Source organism: Dromiciops gliroides, chromosome 1, assembly GCF_019393635.1.
Source record: "Dromiciops gliroides isolate mDroGli1 chromosome 1, mDroGli1.pri, whole genome shotgun sequence".
Classification (NCBI taxonomy): Eukaryota; Metazoa; Chordata; class Mammalia; order Microbiotheria; family Microbiotheriidae; genus Dromiciops; species Dromiciops gliroides.
This window is the reverse complement of record NC_057861.1, coordinates 435,690,075-435,706,851: the sequence shown is the minus strand read 5'-3', so window position 1 is coordinate 435,706,851 and position 16,777 is coordinate 435,690,075. Positions and strand designations below refer to the sequence as shown.

Below are 16,777 nucleotides of genomic sequence, written 5' to 3'. Positions count from 1 at the left end.
GCTATAAGCTTGAATTTACTTTATATATAGTAGTTTTCATGTATGCATTCTGAGCCAGTGAATCAAAAAGAGAATTAAAAAAAAATTTATTTATTTATTTGGTAAGGCAATTGGGGTTAAGTGACTTGCCCAGGGTCACACAGCTAGTAAGTGTCTGAGGCCGGATTTGAACTCAGGTACTTCTGAATCCAGGGCCGGTGCTTATCCACTGCGCCATCTAGCTGCCCCGAAAAGAGAAATTTAATCAATCAATATAGCATTTATTAAGCATTGGGGCAGCTAGGTGGTGCAGTGTATAAAACACAGGCTCTGGAGTCAAGAGGATCTGATTTCAAATCTCACCTCAGACACTTACTAGCTGTGTGACCTTGGGCAAGTCACTTAACTCCAATTGCCTTAAACATCTGTGGCCATCTCTGGTCATCGTGATGTATATCTTGCCACTAGACGCACATGGCTCTGGAGGAGAGAGAGAGGTTGGTGTCCTTGCACAGCCCTCCCTCATTTAAATCTAATTCATTGCAAGTCATGACATCTGGCATGTTCATCTTCAAGAATGAAGGACAGAAAAACAGTATTAAGTATTCTCTATTGGGCTAAGCAATGTGGAGATAAAGAGACAAAAACAATTAGTTTTTGTCCCTTAACACCATATAATATAATAGAGAGAATACATCATGTACACAGATAAGTAAAACAATACAAGGTGCTCTGTGATAACAGCAAAGATGAGTTGCCATTTCCTATTATTGTTTCTTTGTTTTAAAAGGGGGTCATTTGGGGACATTAAACAAAAAGTTAAAAAGATCCATTTTTGAAAGGACAGCTTGTTCCTTTAATTGAAACTATATTTTATGGGGTAGGAGGTAGAATAATGCTTGTGACTGAAGTGGGAACAATATGGGATTGGGGCTTCCATGGGTGAACATTAAAGAGAAGCATACTTTTTTCCCCCAAATAAGTTGGGAAAGACCAGAAAAGGAAGTAACATAACCTTAAAGAATCAGGAACAAAGGATTACAGATTTAAAGATGGGATGGACCTAAGGTGGCCATAGATGGCCAACACCTTTATTTTACAGACACGGAAACTGAGGCGCAGGGAGGTTAAGTGATTTGCCCAAGATGACATAGGTCATAAGTGTCAGAGGTGGAATCTGAACCCGAGTCTTCTGATTCCAAAGCCATGGATCTTTCCATTGTATCACATGGCCTCATGCTTCTATATTTTGATACTTTGTAAGTTTGGTAGTATGAGTACTGCTAGGTCCTGATTAGTGCAAATAATAAATCCCCATGAGGTAATTGCATTAACCAAATCTGCATTGCTTATTCCATTGAACTGAAACGAATTACCATATTTTATGTAATCATAACTTCAAATAGTGTGAATTGGAATACATACAAGCACTTCAGGGGATTCATTATTTGTACCATTCAGGGCCTAGTTGTATCCTCTTCCAGTGAAATTGGAATCAGCATCTCTGTGATTTAGTAAATAATCTTTGAGAGTTGCCATGCCCTCCCTTCCTCAAATACATCAACAAATGGTCATGCCAGTGGTGAATCTCTTCAAGCTTAAATAAACTGATTCTTAGATAAATATATTGTCTGTCCCTGGCCCTGCACTTAAGTCCATTCAGGGGTGGATTTTCAGAGCTTGTGTTCTTGCTGGCATGACCTTGGAAGTGCCCTAGGCAATTCTGTAAAAATGTGTTTCTCAGAAGTTTGCCAATCTATACTGGTAGAGGGAGTTCCTTATACCAATATAATCACAGATCCAATCTCTTTCCCTATGATAAAAGTAACACTTGTGATGGCATTGTGTGTGTATACACACATACACACATGTATATATGTATATAAAGAAAGATATAGAATATGTATAATCTCTATATAATTTATTAAGACATGATATACACAAATACAAAATGTATAATACAACATAGTATTTATTATTAATTATAAACTATTATTATATCTGTCATTATATTAGATATACGATATTATCATATTATACTATACTGTACCATAATATACCATACTGTGCCATATAATATTGTGTTATTTTATATATAATTTATATAGACATAAATAAAATGCATACATGCCCTTAATCCACAGCTTGATAAGCTCGATTTGCATTTAGTATCAAAAGATTTTAAATATATGTGTGTGAGTGTATTTAATTTTGGGGAGTCAATCTCTTAGACTTTGTAGGATAGGAATTCTAGGAATAGCCTAGAACTAACTATTAGTTTTCCAGTTGCACTTTCAAGGTGATATGGGAGAATAGTAAAGGTGCATGCTTGCAGATATTGACCCAGGCATAGGAATGTGGGCAGAAGCTGGAACTGAATATTGAGAATAAGATAGCTATGTGTCTCCTGTGAGATAGCCCATTGGTTCTGCCTATATGTTATCCTCTTTCATTCTTTCAGAGAGACTGGAGAGCAAAATCATGAAGAAAGTAAAGGAATTTGAGCACCATTGGTCTTTGTTTAACTTTTCTTTTTTCTTTTTATTGGCTACTTGACTCCAGATAACAGACTCCGGTCTTCCAAATCTGGAAGAGTCAAGATTCCCTTACATAGAGGTGGCTCTTGATATCATTCTTACTGGTGTTGGATTTAGGGGTGCTGTATTTGCTCCTTTGTTCAGTTGTTTCAGTCATTTCTAACTCTTCATGAGCCTATTTGGGGTTTTCTTGGCAAAGATACAGGAGTGATTTGCCATTTCTTTTTCCAGCTCATTTTACAGGTGAGAAAATTGAGGCAAACAGGGTTAAGGCTTGTCCAGGTCACAGAGCTACATCTGAGGCTGGATTCTGACTTATGAAGATGAGTTTTCGACTCCAAGCCCAACACTCTATCCACTGTACCACCTAGCTGCCAATATTTATTAACATAAATTGTTAAGGTGTGAGAGCACCTTGGCTATAGCAAAAGACGTTTACCAGGTTTGACAAATCTTGTTCCAGAGGAATTATCCTTTTTGCTGGGTTGTTTTTGAAATCAAGATCAATGATCCTTTAAAACAGAATAGCTCAGAGTGACTGATATCGTTATCTCCAGAAGGTTGCTATAGCAACAAGTGGTTTGATTGCACTTTGCAATAGGTTGTGCAGTGGGTTGGTGTAAAAGGATCCTGCTAATTCAGTAGAGACTCTGATGGAGTAATTTAATTAAGCTGTAGTAGAAAGAGATCCAGATTCTTTAGAGACAACATAGCCCCCAAACTGTAAAATCAGGTGTGTTTTTTCTTCCATTAACAACATATCATTACTTTTAACCCAATCCCTTAAAACTATTTGTTTTGAAGTGAATATAAAATAATGAATTTGTACAGATTAAAAGATATACTTTAGATTTTTGTGTTAATGGTTGGCATTTATACAGTATTTTCTATGCCTATTTTATGAAAAGTTGGTGACAAAAATTAAGCAGAATTGCCATTTTAAGTTGATTGGTGTCTTAGATGAAACCACCAGTCAGTGTTGTCAATTACATTTCACTAAGGAGTAAAAGCAAATAAGGGCAAAATGACAACAGACACTAGCTAAAGGAGGATGATGATTTTTTTTTTTTTGTGAGGCGAAGGCTAGAAATTGATCTTACTTCCAACAGTGAATTCCTGTGTTGTTGTTGTAGATAGTATTTGTATATTGAATTAACATGAGAGATCTTTGTCACCAATAATCAAGAACATACTATAGAACATTGCTTTGCAAATTATCTAGTTACTTAAAAGAAAAAAAAAAGATTCCACTAGTTCTAGATTTCATCATCTAAGGTGACAATTTATTTTTGTGGTTCTCAAATTCAACAGTTTTGTACTCTACATAACTTTTGCTGCAGAAATATGCCTATGTGTGTGTTAATGTGGGATTATTTCTCCATTCTCTGATTTTTCTTTTCCCTTTTTTTCTTTGAATTTTTCTTTCATTTCTACTCCACATTCCTTCCCTATTTTTAGTGTGAAGTCCATATCTATATAGTAGAGGAAAGTGTGTGTACTTATTAGTCAGCCAGTGAGCCTTCCTGCCTGCCTGTCCATTTGTCTTTCTGAGCTTCCTCCTTAGGCTTTAGAGTTTTCATATGTGGCCATTAGGTTCTGATACTGATTGGAATTCATGCAAATATTCCTTTGGCGCCATCTGGAGGTATTCTATAGACTGTACATCTGTGGATGAATGTTGAATACTTGGCATATTCTTCTTCCTGGTGACTAGTGTTGGAAATAAACCAAAAGCTGGAACATGTATCCAAGTAAGCATACACACACAAAGTAGAATTGCAACCCAACCGCGATTGTTTTGTGTACTTGCTTTATACAGCAAATGGACCCTTGATCTCCTTAATTTGGATGTAATGCTTCAACAATACAAATTAAAATCCATCCATCCCTGCTCATGCCATGTGCTGTTCATGTTTATCCATCCACCAGGGCACCCAGTGTGTTGGAGGCACCTTATTCTTATCACAAGAATACTAAAGTAATGTTTGGGCTATCCACCTTTTATTCCTCATCTTTGCCACTCAATCAGCACATCTATGTTTTTAATCATACATTTCCCTAATGATATCTTTTACTCATGTGCAACAAGGTTCTTTATTGGGTATATAGTGTGGCCTGATCATACTTACCATGTTCTTCTATATTGCTAATTATATGATATTCATTTTCAATTCTTTGAAGACTAGTGTGTCAAGTCTCATGGGCATATAACAATACTGGTAAATTATTGGTATTGAAAAGATAGTCCTTTATTTCTGGGTGAAGCTTGTGATTATGAAAGGCACTTTGCCAATTCCTAAAAGCAATTCAACCTAGTCTCCTTATTCTGTTTAATTCTGGGCCTTATCTATTAGTACTGTCTATCTGTGAAATACACATTGATGGACATGTCATAATCAGGACAGAAGAAAATCTTCATCCACTTGATATTTCCTACATGGATGGTCAGGCCAAATCCTTTTGAGTGGTTACAGATCTCTTCCTGAAGGCTCTGACAAATTCTAGGGCTTGATGTAGCCAATACAATGCTATTCACAAAGGAAAGTCTCTGGAGTAGTGGTGACAAACTCAAATTGAAATGGGGAATGCTAAATCCTACTAAATCCTACTAATCCTCTGTGGGTATATATTGACCAAACAATAACAGTAGAATTCATTGTATTTTTATTTATTTTGTTAAATATTTTCCAATTAAGTAAAACACTCACTGTGTATAGGAATTTATATTTATCTACAAAGAAAAAGTAGGAATTACTTTATTATAAAATGTTCCTAGAAGTCTTAATTGTGCTTATTTTTTTAAAATTGTAATGTTAGACTCGTGTGTATGGACATAATTAAGGTACATCATTATTGTAGGTTAAAAGTTGTATATGGTAAGACCCATCCCAAAGAAAGCATGAATGAAATTAGGCTAAATGTAAAAAGACCCAGCAAAATAACAAATGAAGTTATAAGATAAATCAATGTTCCCTTTGGCCACCATCTTGCTCTGCTTTGCAAGTAAGTCAGGTGTTTGCTGATTACAGTGCTTATTTCGATCTCCTAGCTTTGATTCACATTGGTTAAATTTCTGCCTAAAATTTTTATAATTGGTGCCTGTCATTTGTGCTAGCCATTGTCCATTTTTAATGATCAATTACTTGTTTAATTCAGTATTTATTTGTTTCATTTGCATACCACACACTTTTCTCATTTTTATTTGTTCTCCTTTTTTGCTTTTTTGCTCCAAAAGCCATGGTCTGAGTGTACACAGACAACTGATTCTGAGATGACTCCCACATCAACAATGAGTATTTATTTGCTGTTAAAATATATTAAATTTCTTTTTCTTTTTGGTGATTTTTTTAACTTGCCACATATAGCACAAGGCTGATTTTTGTGAAGAAAGCTTTCATGACAAAAAGGTGTGAGGTTTCTGTGTAGTCTCTAACAGCCCTCCCTCACTTAAATCCAATTCACTGCAAGCCATGACATCACCCCATGTCATGGTCTTCTTCAGGAATGAAGGACAAACAAGAAATTTTGGCCTGTCTTATTCCTTCTTCTTTGACCCATGCTTTACCATAAATTTCTCACTACTTTAACCTATTTTAGTTTTGCATTCAAATGGCCACATCTTGAAGTGTATTTAAATATACATGGGACATAGCACAATGCAGAACCACTTTCATTAAAAAACCCTGTATCATGGCAGAAGACAGGGACACATGGACAAAGTCACCTGCTTGGATATGAGGCATGAGTCAATTAATGTTGACTGTGTTTGAGAAGAAAAGTAGTCAATGCATGTTTGCTGTCTCCAAGTTATTTTGATCAGTAGTTCTTTATGCATAACACTGAGTTATTTCAACAACAGTCATATGTGGCAGCTGACTTTACAGGTCAAGATTTAATAGACAAATAATCATCATCCTAGTGCTGTAGGGCACAGCTAGGTGGCACCATAGTGCATAGAGAATTGGGCTTGGAATCAGGAAGATGAGTCTTCTAGCCTTAGATACTTACTAGCTGTGTGACCCTGGGCAAGTCACTGAACCCTGTTTGCCTCAGTTTCCTTATCTGTAAAATGAACCAGAGAAGGAAATGGCAAACTACTCTAGTATCTTTGCCAAGAAACCCCCAAATGGAATCATGAGGAGTCATACATGACTAAAATTGACAACAAAATAGTGTTGTATAGTTGGAAGAAATCTTAGAAATCATGCCATCCAATTCCTTTGTTTTACAAATGAGAAAACTGAGTCCCTGGAGGGGGATGTGACTTACCCATGGTCACACAGGCATTAATGGCAGGTTTAAGGATTTCAACCATGTTGAGTCTGAAGTCAACTAAGTCATAGGCTCAGTGAGGAAAAAGAAACCTACTTGTCCCTCCCTGCATATCCAAAATGATGAGCAATTCTAGGAAAACCTGTACTCAGAAAGAAGATACTGAGTGTGTTCTCTTGCTTATTAGTACCCAGAATTCTGTGTCTGTTCTGAGCTCTACTGGACCCTCCTGGTGTTTGAACATTAAGAGAAAGGCTAGCTATATTTTCCTTTCTCCCTATGTCTTTATTGCTGGTTCTGAGAAGATTAAAGTAACTCACAGAGAGAACAAATCTCACCCCCCCACACCTTTTAATGGAATGGATCCTCTATCAGACTATATACATACACACACACACACACACACACACACACACACACACACACACACATTTTTTAAAATATGAAATCTTTGGTGTCTGCGGAACTGGACATTTAGGATTTCCTTCTGTGGGTACTGAGTCATGTCTTTTGATTCTGACTTATTTTGAAAATTGTTTTGTAAGGCTTCTTTCTGAATCAAGTGCATTTATTTATTTAATGTTCATTTTCCCCCCAGGATATCCTGTGAAAGCTCCTGAGCTTGTTTACAGGTTGCCCAGTACTAATAACACAGCCACTCCAGGACTCTCTATTTATCAGTCAGCTCTCTGAATTGCTGGCTTATATGAAAATACAAACTAAGAACCTACTCAGTGCCACATTTTGGGGGGAGTTTCTTTTTCTCTCTGAGGACGAGCTATCAGCAATTGCCTATTGTCTGTTTTCAGCAGATACTGATGAGAAATATCCATTTTACAGAACCTGAGAATCTGGTGTGCAGCAAATCACCACCTGAAAGGGAAGATGCGAAGGTAATTATTTTTTCCATTCCTTCTCTTCTGCCAATGCCTGAATAACTGAAACAAGAAAAGTGGCATTTGAAAAATATTCTCAGGGTCATAATAAACAGCTATTCAGAAACTTCTTTCAATTACATTGAAAAGTAGTTTGAAATTTTTAGAACTTGAAATGAGAATCTTGATCCTTCATGATCAAATCAAATTATTCTTCTGGGTTGTTTCCTAGGGAAGATAATGCAGATAAATTTGATAAATTTGACCTTTGAAGCCAGCAGTTTGCAAGCATTTGCCAGCAATGTCATTGGAAATGAATTTAAATCATGAAAGTCCTTTTTGAAGACAAAATCGTCTGTGGGAAGCTGTAGGATATTGCTGTATCCCCCAGGATATCATCTCTTTCATGCTTTTAGCTCTTAAATATAAGTTCTTAAATTCAACCCATCCAGATGTATCCCAGGCTGATTTTGTATTTATACATGATATTATGTTAGTAACCTGTTCTCGAATAATATTTTCTAAAGTGATTTATCCAGGTTCCAAAACACAGCAATAAATTGTAGTACTAGTATTTTAATTTATGGTTATGTGTAAATGGTATGGGGAAAAATTTGTCTGTTTTTTTTCCAGTGCTTCATAGATCCTGTGGTTCAGCCAACTGAAAATGAAGATCTGGACTTCGGTAGGTACTTAAATGTCACCTCCATTTGTGTCAGTCAGTGTTGGTATAAAGTTTTGGGTTGAGAGAGTTCTATTTGTTGTTATTGTTCAGTCATTTTTCAGTCATTTCCGACTCTGTGACTCCATTTGGGGTTTTCTTGGCAGAGATTCTGGAGTGACTTGTCATTTCCTTCTTCAACTCATTTGACAGATGAGGAACCTGAGGCAAACAGGATTAAGTGACTCAAACAGGGTCCATGGAGTCAGATTAACAGAGGGTAGAGTAGACATGGCCTCCTTATGGGATATGCAGTCCTTACTTCTGACTTCTACCCTGGTATATTTTTATGTCCAGCATCACTTATGGTGAAATTTTACCCCAGCTTTCTCCTGTGCCCCCATGCTGCTTCCTGACAGCAGAAGGCAGGGACAGCAGAGACTTAAGTGCTCTGATCTTCATCAAAGGGCTCCAGAATAAGGTCTGGGATGTCTGCTCTGGACATTTGGAGCAAATGTGGGTATCCTTTATAAACTAAGTGCCAGATGCCTAAAAGGTGGAGCTGTGTCTTTGCTCAGACCTGGCCAGGCGATGGAGCTTGTAGTCAGCTACAAGCTTGGTTTAAACACTGTTCATGCCTTTTCCTTACTATATTTTCCCTCAAGGTAGCTTCTGTTTCTCTCCCCCTCCCCTTCACCTGGTTTTCTAGGGCCCTGTTGAGTTTCCTGAATGTGGCTTATGAAGCCATTTAGGGAATTGGAGGCAATGACTAATAAATAGCTAATCCCAATTGCTTGGGCACCGAAAAGTGTGAACACTTAACTTTAAGGCAGCAAAGCCTGAAAGACACAATTAGATATAACTGATGAATTCTGTAAATACATAAGCAAAAACATGGTAAGCTCTTGCTTTTTGATTCATTAAAAAAAGCAGGGGACCAAGATCCAGTCAATAAATTTCTTTGGACTAGATGAAGACCTGAATAACAGCAACAAAAGCCATCTTACTCTGATCTATTTCTAGAAATCAGAGGGGTTCAGGGAGCCTGAAAATAGTGACTAGGGTGAGTCAGTAGCTAAGGTTGGAGGAATTCACTGATGAGACACTCAGAGAACAGCAAAACAGGGGGGTTTCCTTCAAGCTACGTGAGTGCCTGAGGGACCCTGGCGAATCTGGCAGACGTGTTGGTAAAAATCAGTTTGGAAATCATAAAGTACAAAGCAGAACAGAAAGGAAGTACACACAGTGGTGGTGAACTCAGCTGCTAGTCCCTGGCTATCAGCCAGAAGCAGCTTGGATGTTTCATTTTTCATAAGATACAATAGTAATTAGAACAGGAATTCAGACTAGCACCAAAAGAAAAAAATGTGCATTTTAATATTTTTGCTCTTTAGGATGAAAAGAATAATTTATTCATAGGAGCACGTGGTGAAGCTGGTATAAGGAAAGCAAATGGTCCAAACATATATGCCTGTTATGGGTCACTGGTGCCTGAAGCATCATAGTTCCTACTCATGCATACAGGATGTGTAATCTATAAATTGTATCGTGCCCCAAGGAATGTTGGTTTTGAAGAGTGTTTTACCAAGACACATGGGGGAGGGTGATGTTTACCTGTGAAAAATATGAAGTTTGAGAGTTGATTTTCAATTTGGGCTTAAAAAGTGAGTATGGTTTCATATAACACATGTATTTTATTTTATTTGTTGTTGTTTGGTTTTTTGCAGGGCAATGGGGGTTAAGTGACTTGTCTAGGGTCACACAGCTAGTAAGTGTCAAGTGTCTGAGGCCAGATTTGAACTCAGGTCCTCCTGAATCCAAGGCTGGTGCTTTATCCACTTTGCCATCTAGCTGCCCACTCACATATATTTTAGAAACCAATTGCTATGATGCATTCTATACTCAGCACATTGTAAATGTCTAATAAAATGCCTTTTCATTTATTCCTTGATTCTTTGTCATCAGTAATAGGGCCTCAGGGACAGCTAGGTGGGGCAGTAGATAAAGCATCAGCCCTGGATTCAGGAGGACCTGAGTTCAAATTTGGCCTTAGACACTTGACACTTATTAGCTTTGTGACCCTGGGCAAGTCACTTAATCCTCATTGCCCCCCCCCCCCCAAATCACTAACAGGGCCTCAAAGATAGGCTGAAATGAGAGATTTAGGAGAGGTGGTAAGGTCCTACAGTATATGTGTACAGCATTAATCCTTTGACTAATGAAAGAAGGAAAGTAAAGAAATAAACATGCCTACTATGTGCCAGGTGCTGTGCTAAACGCTTTACAAATATTATTTCATTTGATTCTCACAACTCAGGGAAGGAGGTGCTATTATTATCCCCATTTTAAAGTTAAGGAAACTGAGACAGACAGCGGTGAAGTGATTTGCCCTGGATCACCCAGCTCAGAAGTGTCTGAGGCTAGGTGCAGCTAGATGGCGCAGTGGATAGAGCACCAGCCCTGGAGTCAGGAGTACCTGAGTTCAGATCCGGTCTCAGACACTTAATACTTAACTAGCTGTGTGACCCTGGGCAAGTCACTTAACCCCAATTGCCTCACTAACAAAATAAAAAAAAAAAGTGTCTGAGGCTGCATCCAAACTCGGGTCTTCTTGCCTCCAGAAGTAGCACCCTTTCCACTATGCTATCTACCTGCCTCCCATAAGAAAGGTGCAATGCCTTCTTGTGGTGACATCTTTTTGGGGCAGCAAATGCAAGGTGTTGATATTTGAGGACTTTTTCCCCTTTAAGTAGTAAAGAAGCAGCCTGGTATGATGAGTGAAGAAAACGTAGTGGTGGTAAGATTTAAGAAATGTACAGCAAAGATGAAAAAAAGTGAACAAAAGTAATGTGGCTGGTAGGGAATTAACTGGAATGTTTGGAAATTTTGTTGATGCAAGTTGAGTCCCTGTTGCAAACAATGATAAGCACTCCATGTCTGAGGTAAATGATTTCTGTGGAGGAAAGCAGCCATCCTATCCATTCTTCTTTTGAAGTATTAACTCTAAAAAAAAAAGCTAACTTCACGTTTGGTTTGAGGTTTAAGATCATGAAGATAAAGGGGAGTACAATCCATGCTGGTCTTCTCTTAGTGAGCTAGTTTAATCACATGTTGCCCTCCATCCCTGAATCCCTCGGCCTCTTATTGGCCCTGTCCTTGCCTTGCCAAACCCCACCCCAGAACTAATCCTGTGTACCCACCTTTTCTTCTTACTCATACACTGCTGATGTCATTGGAGAAAGCCATACCACTGTGCTGTGACTGGGCCGCTACGAATTTGTCATCTAATCTTATTTAGATTTTTTTTCCCCAGGGCAATGGGGGTTAAGTGACTTGCCCAAGGTCACACAGCTTGTAAGTGTCAAGTGTCTGAGGCTGGATTTGAACTTGAGTCCTCCTGATTCCAGGGCACGTGCTTTATTCACTGTGCCACCTAGCTACCCCTGACTTTTTTCTTTACATCACCAGCACAGAGCCTTGCTCATAGTAGTTCCTTAAGTAAGCACTTATTTAATTGAATTGAGGAGAGTTGGAGTTGAGAGTAAATCTCCAGGGAATTAAGTTTTATGTAATGTGGTTCTCATAGATAATCATAGTATGTCAGTGTGAATTACTTCATGGTGAGGAAATGCTATTTGGAATGGACTAAGGGCATGGCAAGGTGGGTAAGGTACAGAACAGTTGACTTCAGAGAGCACAGACTAAAATCGTTCCTAACTATAATTTTTCGGCTGCAAATTTCTTGGCCAACATTAGGCTAAAAATGTTTTTAATTTACTTAGCTCTGGAAAATCGATACAGTAAGATGAAAGTTGTTGCCTGGATGAATTTTGTTGGTTCTCTGGCTTACCCAACACACACTTTTGTTAGGTGCGAAGTTGAAGAAGAAATAAGGTTCATGAGGACAATTAGTGGTCTAAAAATAGAGTGGAAGAATCTCATTTGCATGTTTGACTTATCCCATTGGGAACCCAATGCTAGTAGTGCGCAGTTGGACCAGAAGAGAGAAAATGTCATGATTTATTAGCCTGGGATTAATAATAATAGATTATGGGGCAGGTAGGTGGCATAGTGGATAAAGCAGCAGCCCTGGATTCAGTAGGACCTGAGTTCAAATCCGGCCTTAGATACTTGACACTTACTAGCTGTGTGACCCTGGGCAAGTCACTTAACCCCTATTGTCCTGCCAAAATAATAATGATGATGATGACAATGATAGCTTATGCTCATAGAGTACTTGATGACTTACAGATACTTTCCTCATAACCATTTTTAACAGATGAGGAAACTGAAGTTCTTAGAGGATAGTGACTTGCTGTTGTCTGAAGTAGTATCTGTACCTCAGTGTTCCTGGCTCCAAGTCTCTCATTCCTTGATAGTTTAGGCCATCCTGGATGAGATATGCCTGTAGCAACTCCTTCATAGATGGTAACCAGAGGCATATAGGGATGCTCTATAAAAGAACTATAGATGAGTCTCATATTGCCTTGTACCAACTGAAGCTTCAAAGTTGTAGAAACATGATGCCATCCACAGAGGCTCACCACACAAATCTAACTTAAAAAAACCTTTCTCATGATGTTTATATTAAGTAGATTTTATAGAGTGGTTTGGTTATGCATGTGGCTTGAATCAGATTGCACCAACTTCCTTTTTATTCCCTATGCCAATGAAACTTTGTGTAATTAATTATAGGTAATATGGAACAGAAAATTTCTGTTAGTTGTTTGGGCTGGGAATAGGTTTGAGGGGCACTAAGGAGAAAGATGAACATATGGATAAAACTAGAGAGACAAAAACACCCCAAGCACATGTCCAGAGAAGTCATCAGACTGATAGGGAAGAAAAAGAGACAGAAACACACAGCAGGATGTGATGCTCTTCAGATTGTATAACTTAGAAAACACAAACTTTTCTTTGTTTTAGGCAAGACCAAAAGAAAAATATCCTCCAAACAGGAAGAATTTTTTTTACTGTAAAGGGAAGCCTGTACAAAATAATTGGAAGAAAAAACCCAAGTGAAACAGCCTTGTAATATAAAAGACGTGTAATAACAGCAGCAGCAGCAGCAGCAGCAGCAGCAGCAGTACCAACAATAATAGCAATGATAATAAGCAGTTCAAGTTGCACATAACAGATTTACAATTCTATGTGCAATCATCTTTTTATTATACTGTTATAGGAATGCTTGTTTCATTCCATAAATTTAAAACAACCAAAATAATAAATAGTTAATATTTCTATAGTACTTTAATTTTATTTTTACTTCTGATAGAATCAGGCAATATTGTTAGCCCCAATTTTCAGGTAAGAAAACTGAGGCTCAGAGAGGTCACTTCACTTGTATAGGGTCACACAGCTAATCAATATCAGAGTCCAAATTCTGGCCCACATTTCTCCTGACTGGGTCCAGTGCTCCTCTACTATCCCACACTGTCTGGAATATGGGGTCTGTATAAGAAAGTTTGAACAAGTAATTTTCTACATTTTTATATATTTATCTGGCAGCTGTTATATCAGGGCATGAACTTCAGAGAAAGTCTGAGGAGTGGTGATAATTGAAAGCGTTTATGATTTGGCATATAATCAAGTAAATAAGACTAATTAGCTTGCAACTTTTTTTCTCTTGTATCAAAATAATGTTTGGAGAAGGAATGAAGACTATCAGGCTACAGAAGTTTCTAAAAGTCTTGTTCCCAATCTCCTGTGAAAATGAAGGTTTAGAAGTATCTCACACACACATTGGCTTCCTTTATTTCACTAATTATGCTTCAGAACCTGAAGTTTATCAGGTCATAAACTCATATAGTTTCCCTTGTTTTGCTAATGATGGTTCAGAACTCTAGGAGCTTATTCAATCTTAAACCATAGGAGGTGGGGCATTGGGTTTTAATTTCTATCTAATGGTTTCCTACAGAGCCATCACTAGGAGTTGTGGGGAAGGGTGACAGAATGTCTTAGGTGAACTCACCCACTCATCTATATTGGTGTCCTGGGACAAAGTGCCATTTAGCCCGTGTAATTTCTGGCTCTAATCACCCACGTGTCTAGACTAAAATCTAAAGTGCATTAATTAGTAGGTTTGTCATCATTGTTTTTTTTAAGGCAGGAGTAAAAAGCAACAAAACCCAGGTTCAAATCTTACTTTCATGGAAGATAACAATAGTTTCATGCCAAATTATCCACAGTTCCTTTCTTTGTGCCCCAGGCTATAGAAGCTTCTGTTGAATTCTCAACTTTTTCATTTCAGTCAGCCTTGCTTAGAAAACTAAAGTTTAATGAGGACTAGTTTTGAAGTTAAAGGGGTGGTGGTGGGGGAATACCCCATTAAAGACTGCTGGCAATGCAGAATAATATGTGCAAATTCTGACTCAAATTTTCTTCCGTTCATTTTAATTTGATTTTCTTGTGGTTGGCAAGGCTCTTAAAGATATTTTTTTTTTTGGTAGAAAACATGCTGACTTACTGGAATCTTTCCGGGCATTATGAAGCATAATTTGGTTCTCTTATCATAAGTGTTCTCTCTTTTTATATTTACTGTGGCTTCATTGTTTGGAAAAAAATTCTCCTTGTGGAATAAGCATACAACATCTTTGAACTAGACACTTGGGATATATTGGAAAGCATTTACTGAATGAGCTGAAAGGATTTCAGATGTAGATGAATCAAATAAACAAAACAGCCCTGAGTCAGGCTGGGCTAGGATTCCTATACTGTGCTGTGGGGTCAACTTCTCTTGGCTTGTTACAAAGAATATGTTATGTTACAGGCACTGAAGCTGGAGCTCTGTCTGATGTTCTGATAGGGGTAGAGCTTTGCCTTTTGGCCACTTGACAATGTGCTTCATTCAAGAGCCTCATCTGAAATATTATTGATAAGTCAATGACTTCATTACCAGAATTTTGTAGCTCAATTCAGTTCAACTCAAGAAGCACTTTTTGAGTACCTGCTATGTGTTGGGCAGCAAGGCTGCTCAATGGATAGAGTCCTGGGCCTGGAGTCAGGAAGACCTAAGTTCGAATTTGGCCTCAGACACTTGCTAGAAGTGTGACCCTGGGCAAGTAAACTAAACCAGTTTGCCTCAGTTTCCTTATCTGTGAAATGAGCTGGAGAAGGAAATGCCAAACCACTCTAGCATCTTTGTCAAGAAAACACCAAGTAGGGGAAACCAGCCTTCTAGGGCAAGTCGAAGGTAGCAAGATGGCCGGACCCGGAGATGGACGAGCTTCTGGAAAGTGCCCTTGATGATTTCGATAAAGCCAAACCCTCCCCAGCATCCCCTCCTACCACCAAGGCCCCAGATGCTTCAGCTTCCCAGAAGAGATCGCCTGCAGACACAGCTAAAGATGCCCTCTTTGCCTCCCAAGAGTTCTTCCAAGAACTGTTTGACAGTGAGCTAGCATGCCAAGCCACTGCAGAATTTGAGAAGGCTATGAAGGAGCTGGCTGAGGAGGAACCCCACCTGGTAGAGCAGTTCCAGAAGCTCTCTGAGGCAGCAGGGAGAGTGGGCAGTGATACAGCATCCCAACAAGTGTTTGCTTCCTGCCTGAAGGAAACACTCAGTGGACTAGCAAAAAATGCCACTGACCTTCAGAACTCCAGCATGTCTGAAGAGGAGCTGACCAAGGCCATGGAAGGGCTGGGCACAGAAGAAGGGGAAGGGGAAGGAGAAGGCAATATACTCCCCATTATGCAGAGCATTATGCAGAACCTATTATCCAAGGATGTACTATATCCGTCACTGAAAGAAATCACAGAGAAATATCCAGAGTGGTTACAGAGCCACCGTGAAGCACTGCCTCCAGAACAATTTGAGAAGTATCAGGAACAGCACAATGTCATGGGCAAGATTTGTGAGCAGTTTGAAAAAGAGACGGCGGCCGACAGTGAGGACATACAGAAAGCCCGATTTGAGATGGTGCTAGATCTCATGCAGCAGCTTCAAGATTTGGGCCATCCCCCAAAGGAACTTGCGGGGGAAATGCCCCCTGGCTTCAACTTTGACCTTGACACCTTGAATTTGTCTGGCCCTCCAAGTGCCAGTGGTGAGCAGTGTCTGATCATGTGAATTTCTTCATCCTTCCCTTCCCATCCTCGGCCACGAGCGAACACCTGAAGTCAGCAGAGCCATTGGGGTCTGGGAAGGGTGATAAGGCTGTGGAGGAACTGCCTGCCTGTCCCACTTGTCTCCTGTCCCCTTCCAGTTCCCTTCCCTAGCTGTCATCCTAAGACTACTCCACACCAGCATGGGTCCCTCTGTAGCCATTGAGGCTGTTATTTCTGGGAAAGGGACCTATTCAAGTTCCTCTCATTGAGTCATTCTCCCCATTCTCCCCCCCCCCGTTCTCTGCTGCTAGTGAAGGTACTTATCTTTACCTGCTTAAGGTATAGGAGGGGGTACCCTTTATGGACCATGTTTCCTTGCCCCTGCCCCCTCTCCTACACCTAGCCAT

The 16,777-nt window shown here is 39.1% G+C and overlaps 2 protein-coding genes across 2 annotated transcripts in view; both read left to right on the top strand.

The window, feature by feature from the left end:
* ARHGEF28 (Rho guanine nucleotide exchange factor 28) overlaps nt 1-16,777 on the top strand; it is a 392,384-nt gene that overhangs the window by 200,713 nt on the left and 174,894 nt on the right. Inside the window, exons 9-10 of the mRNA XM_043976410.1 lie at nt 7,629-7,681; nt 8,297-8,348. Of these exons, the coding sequence (XP_043832345.1) occupies nt 7,629-7,681; nt 8,297-8,348 (105 nt within the window). The remainder of the gene's footprint in view (nt 1-7,628; nt 7,682-8,296; nt 8,349-16,777) is intronic.
* LOC122735102 (peroxisomal biogenesis factor 19) lies at nt 15,536-16,735 on the top strand. The gene has a single exon (XM_043976411.1). It carries the CDS (start codon nt 15,541-15,543, stop codon nt 16,390-16,392), a length of 852 nt encoding a protein of 283 aa, XP_043832346.1. The 5' UTR covers nt 15,536-15,540; the 3' UTR covers nt 16,393-16,735.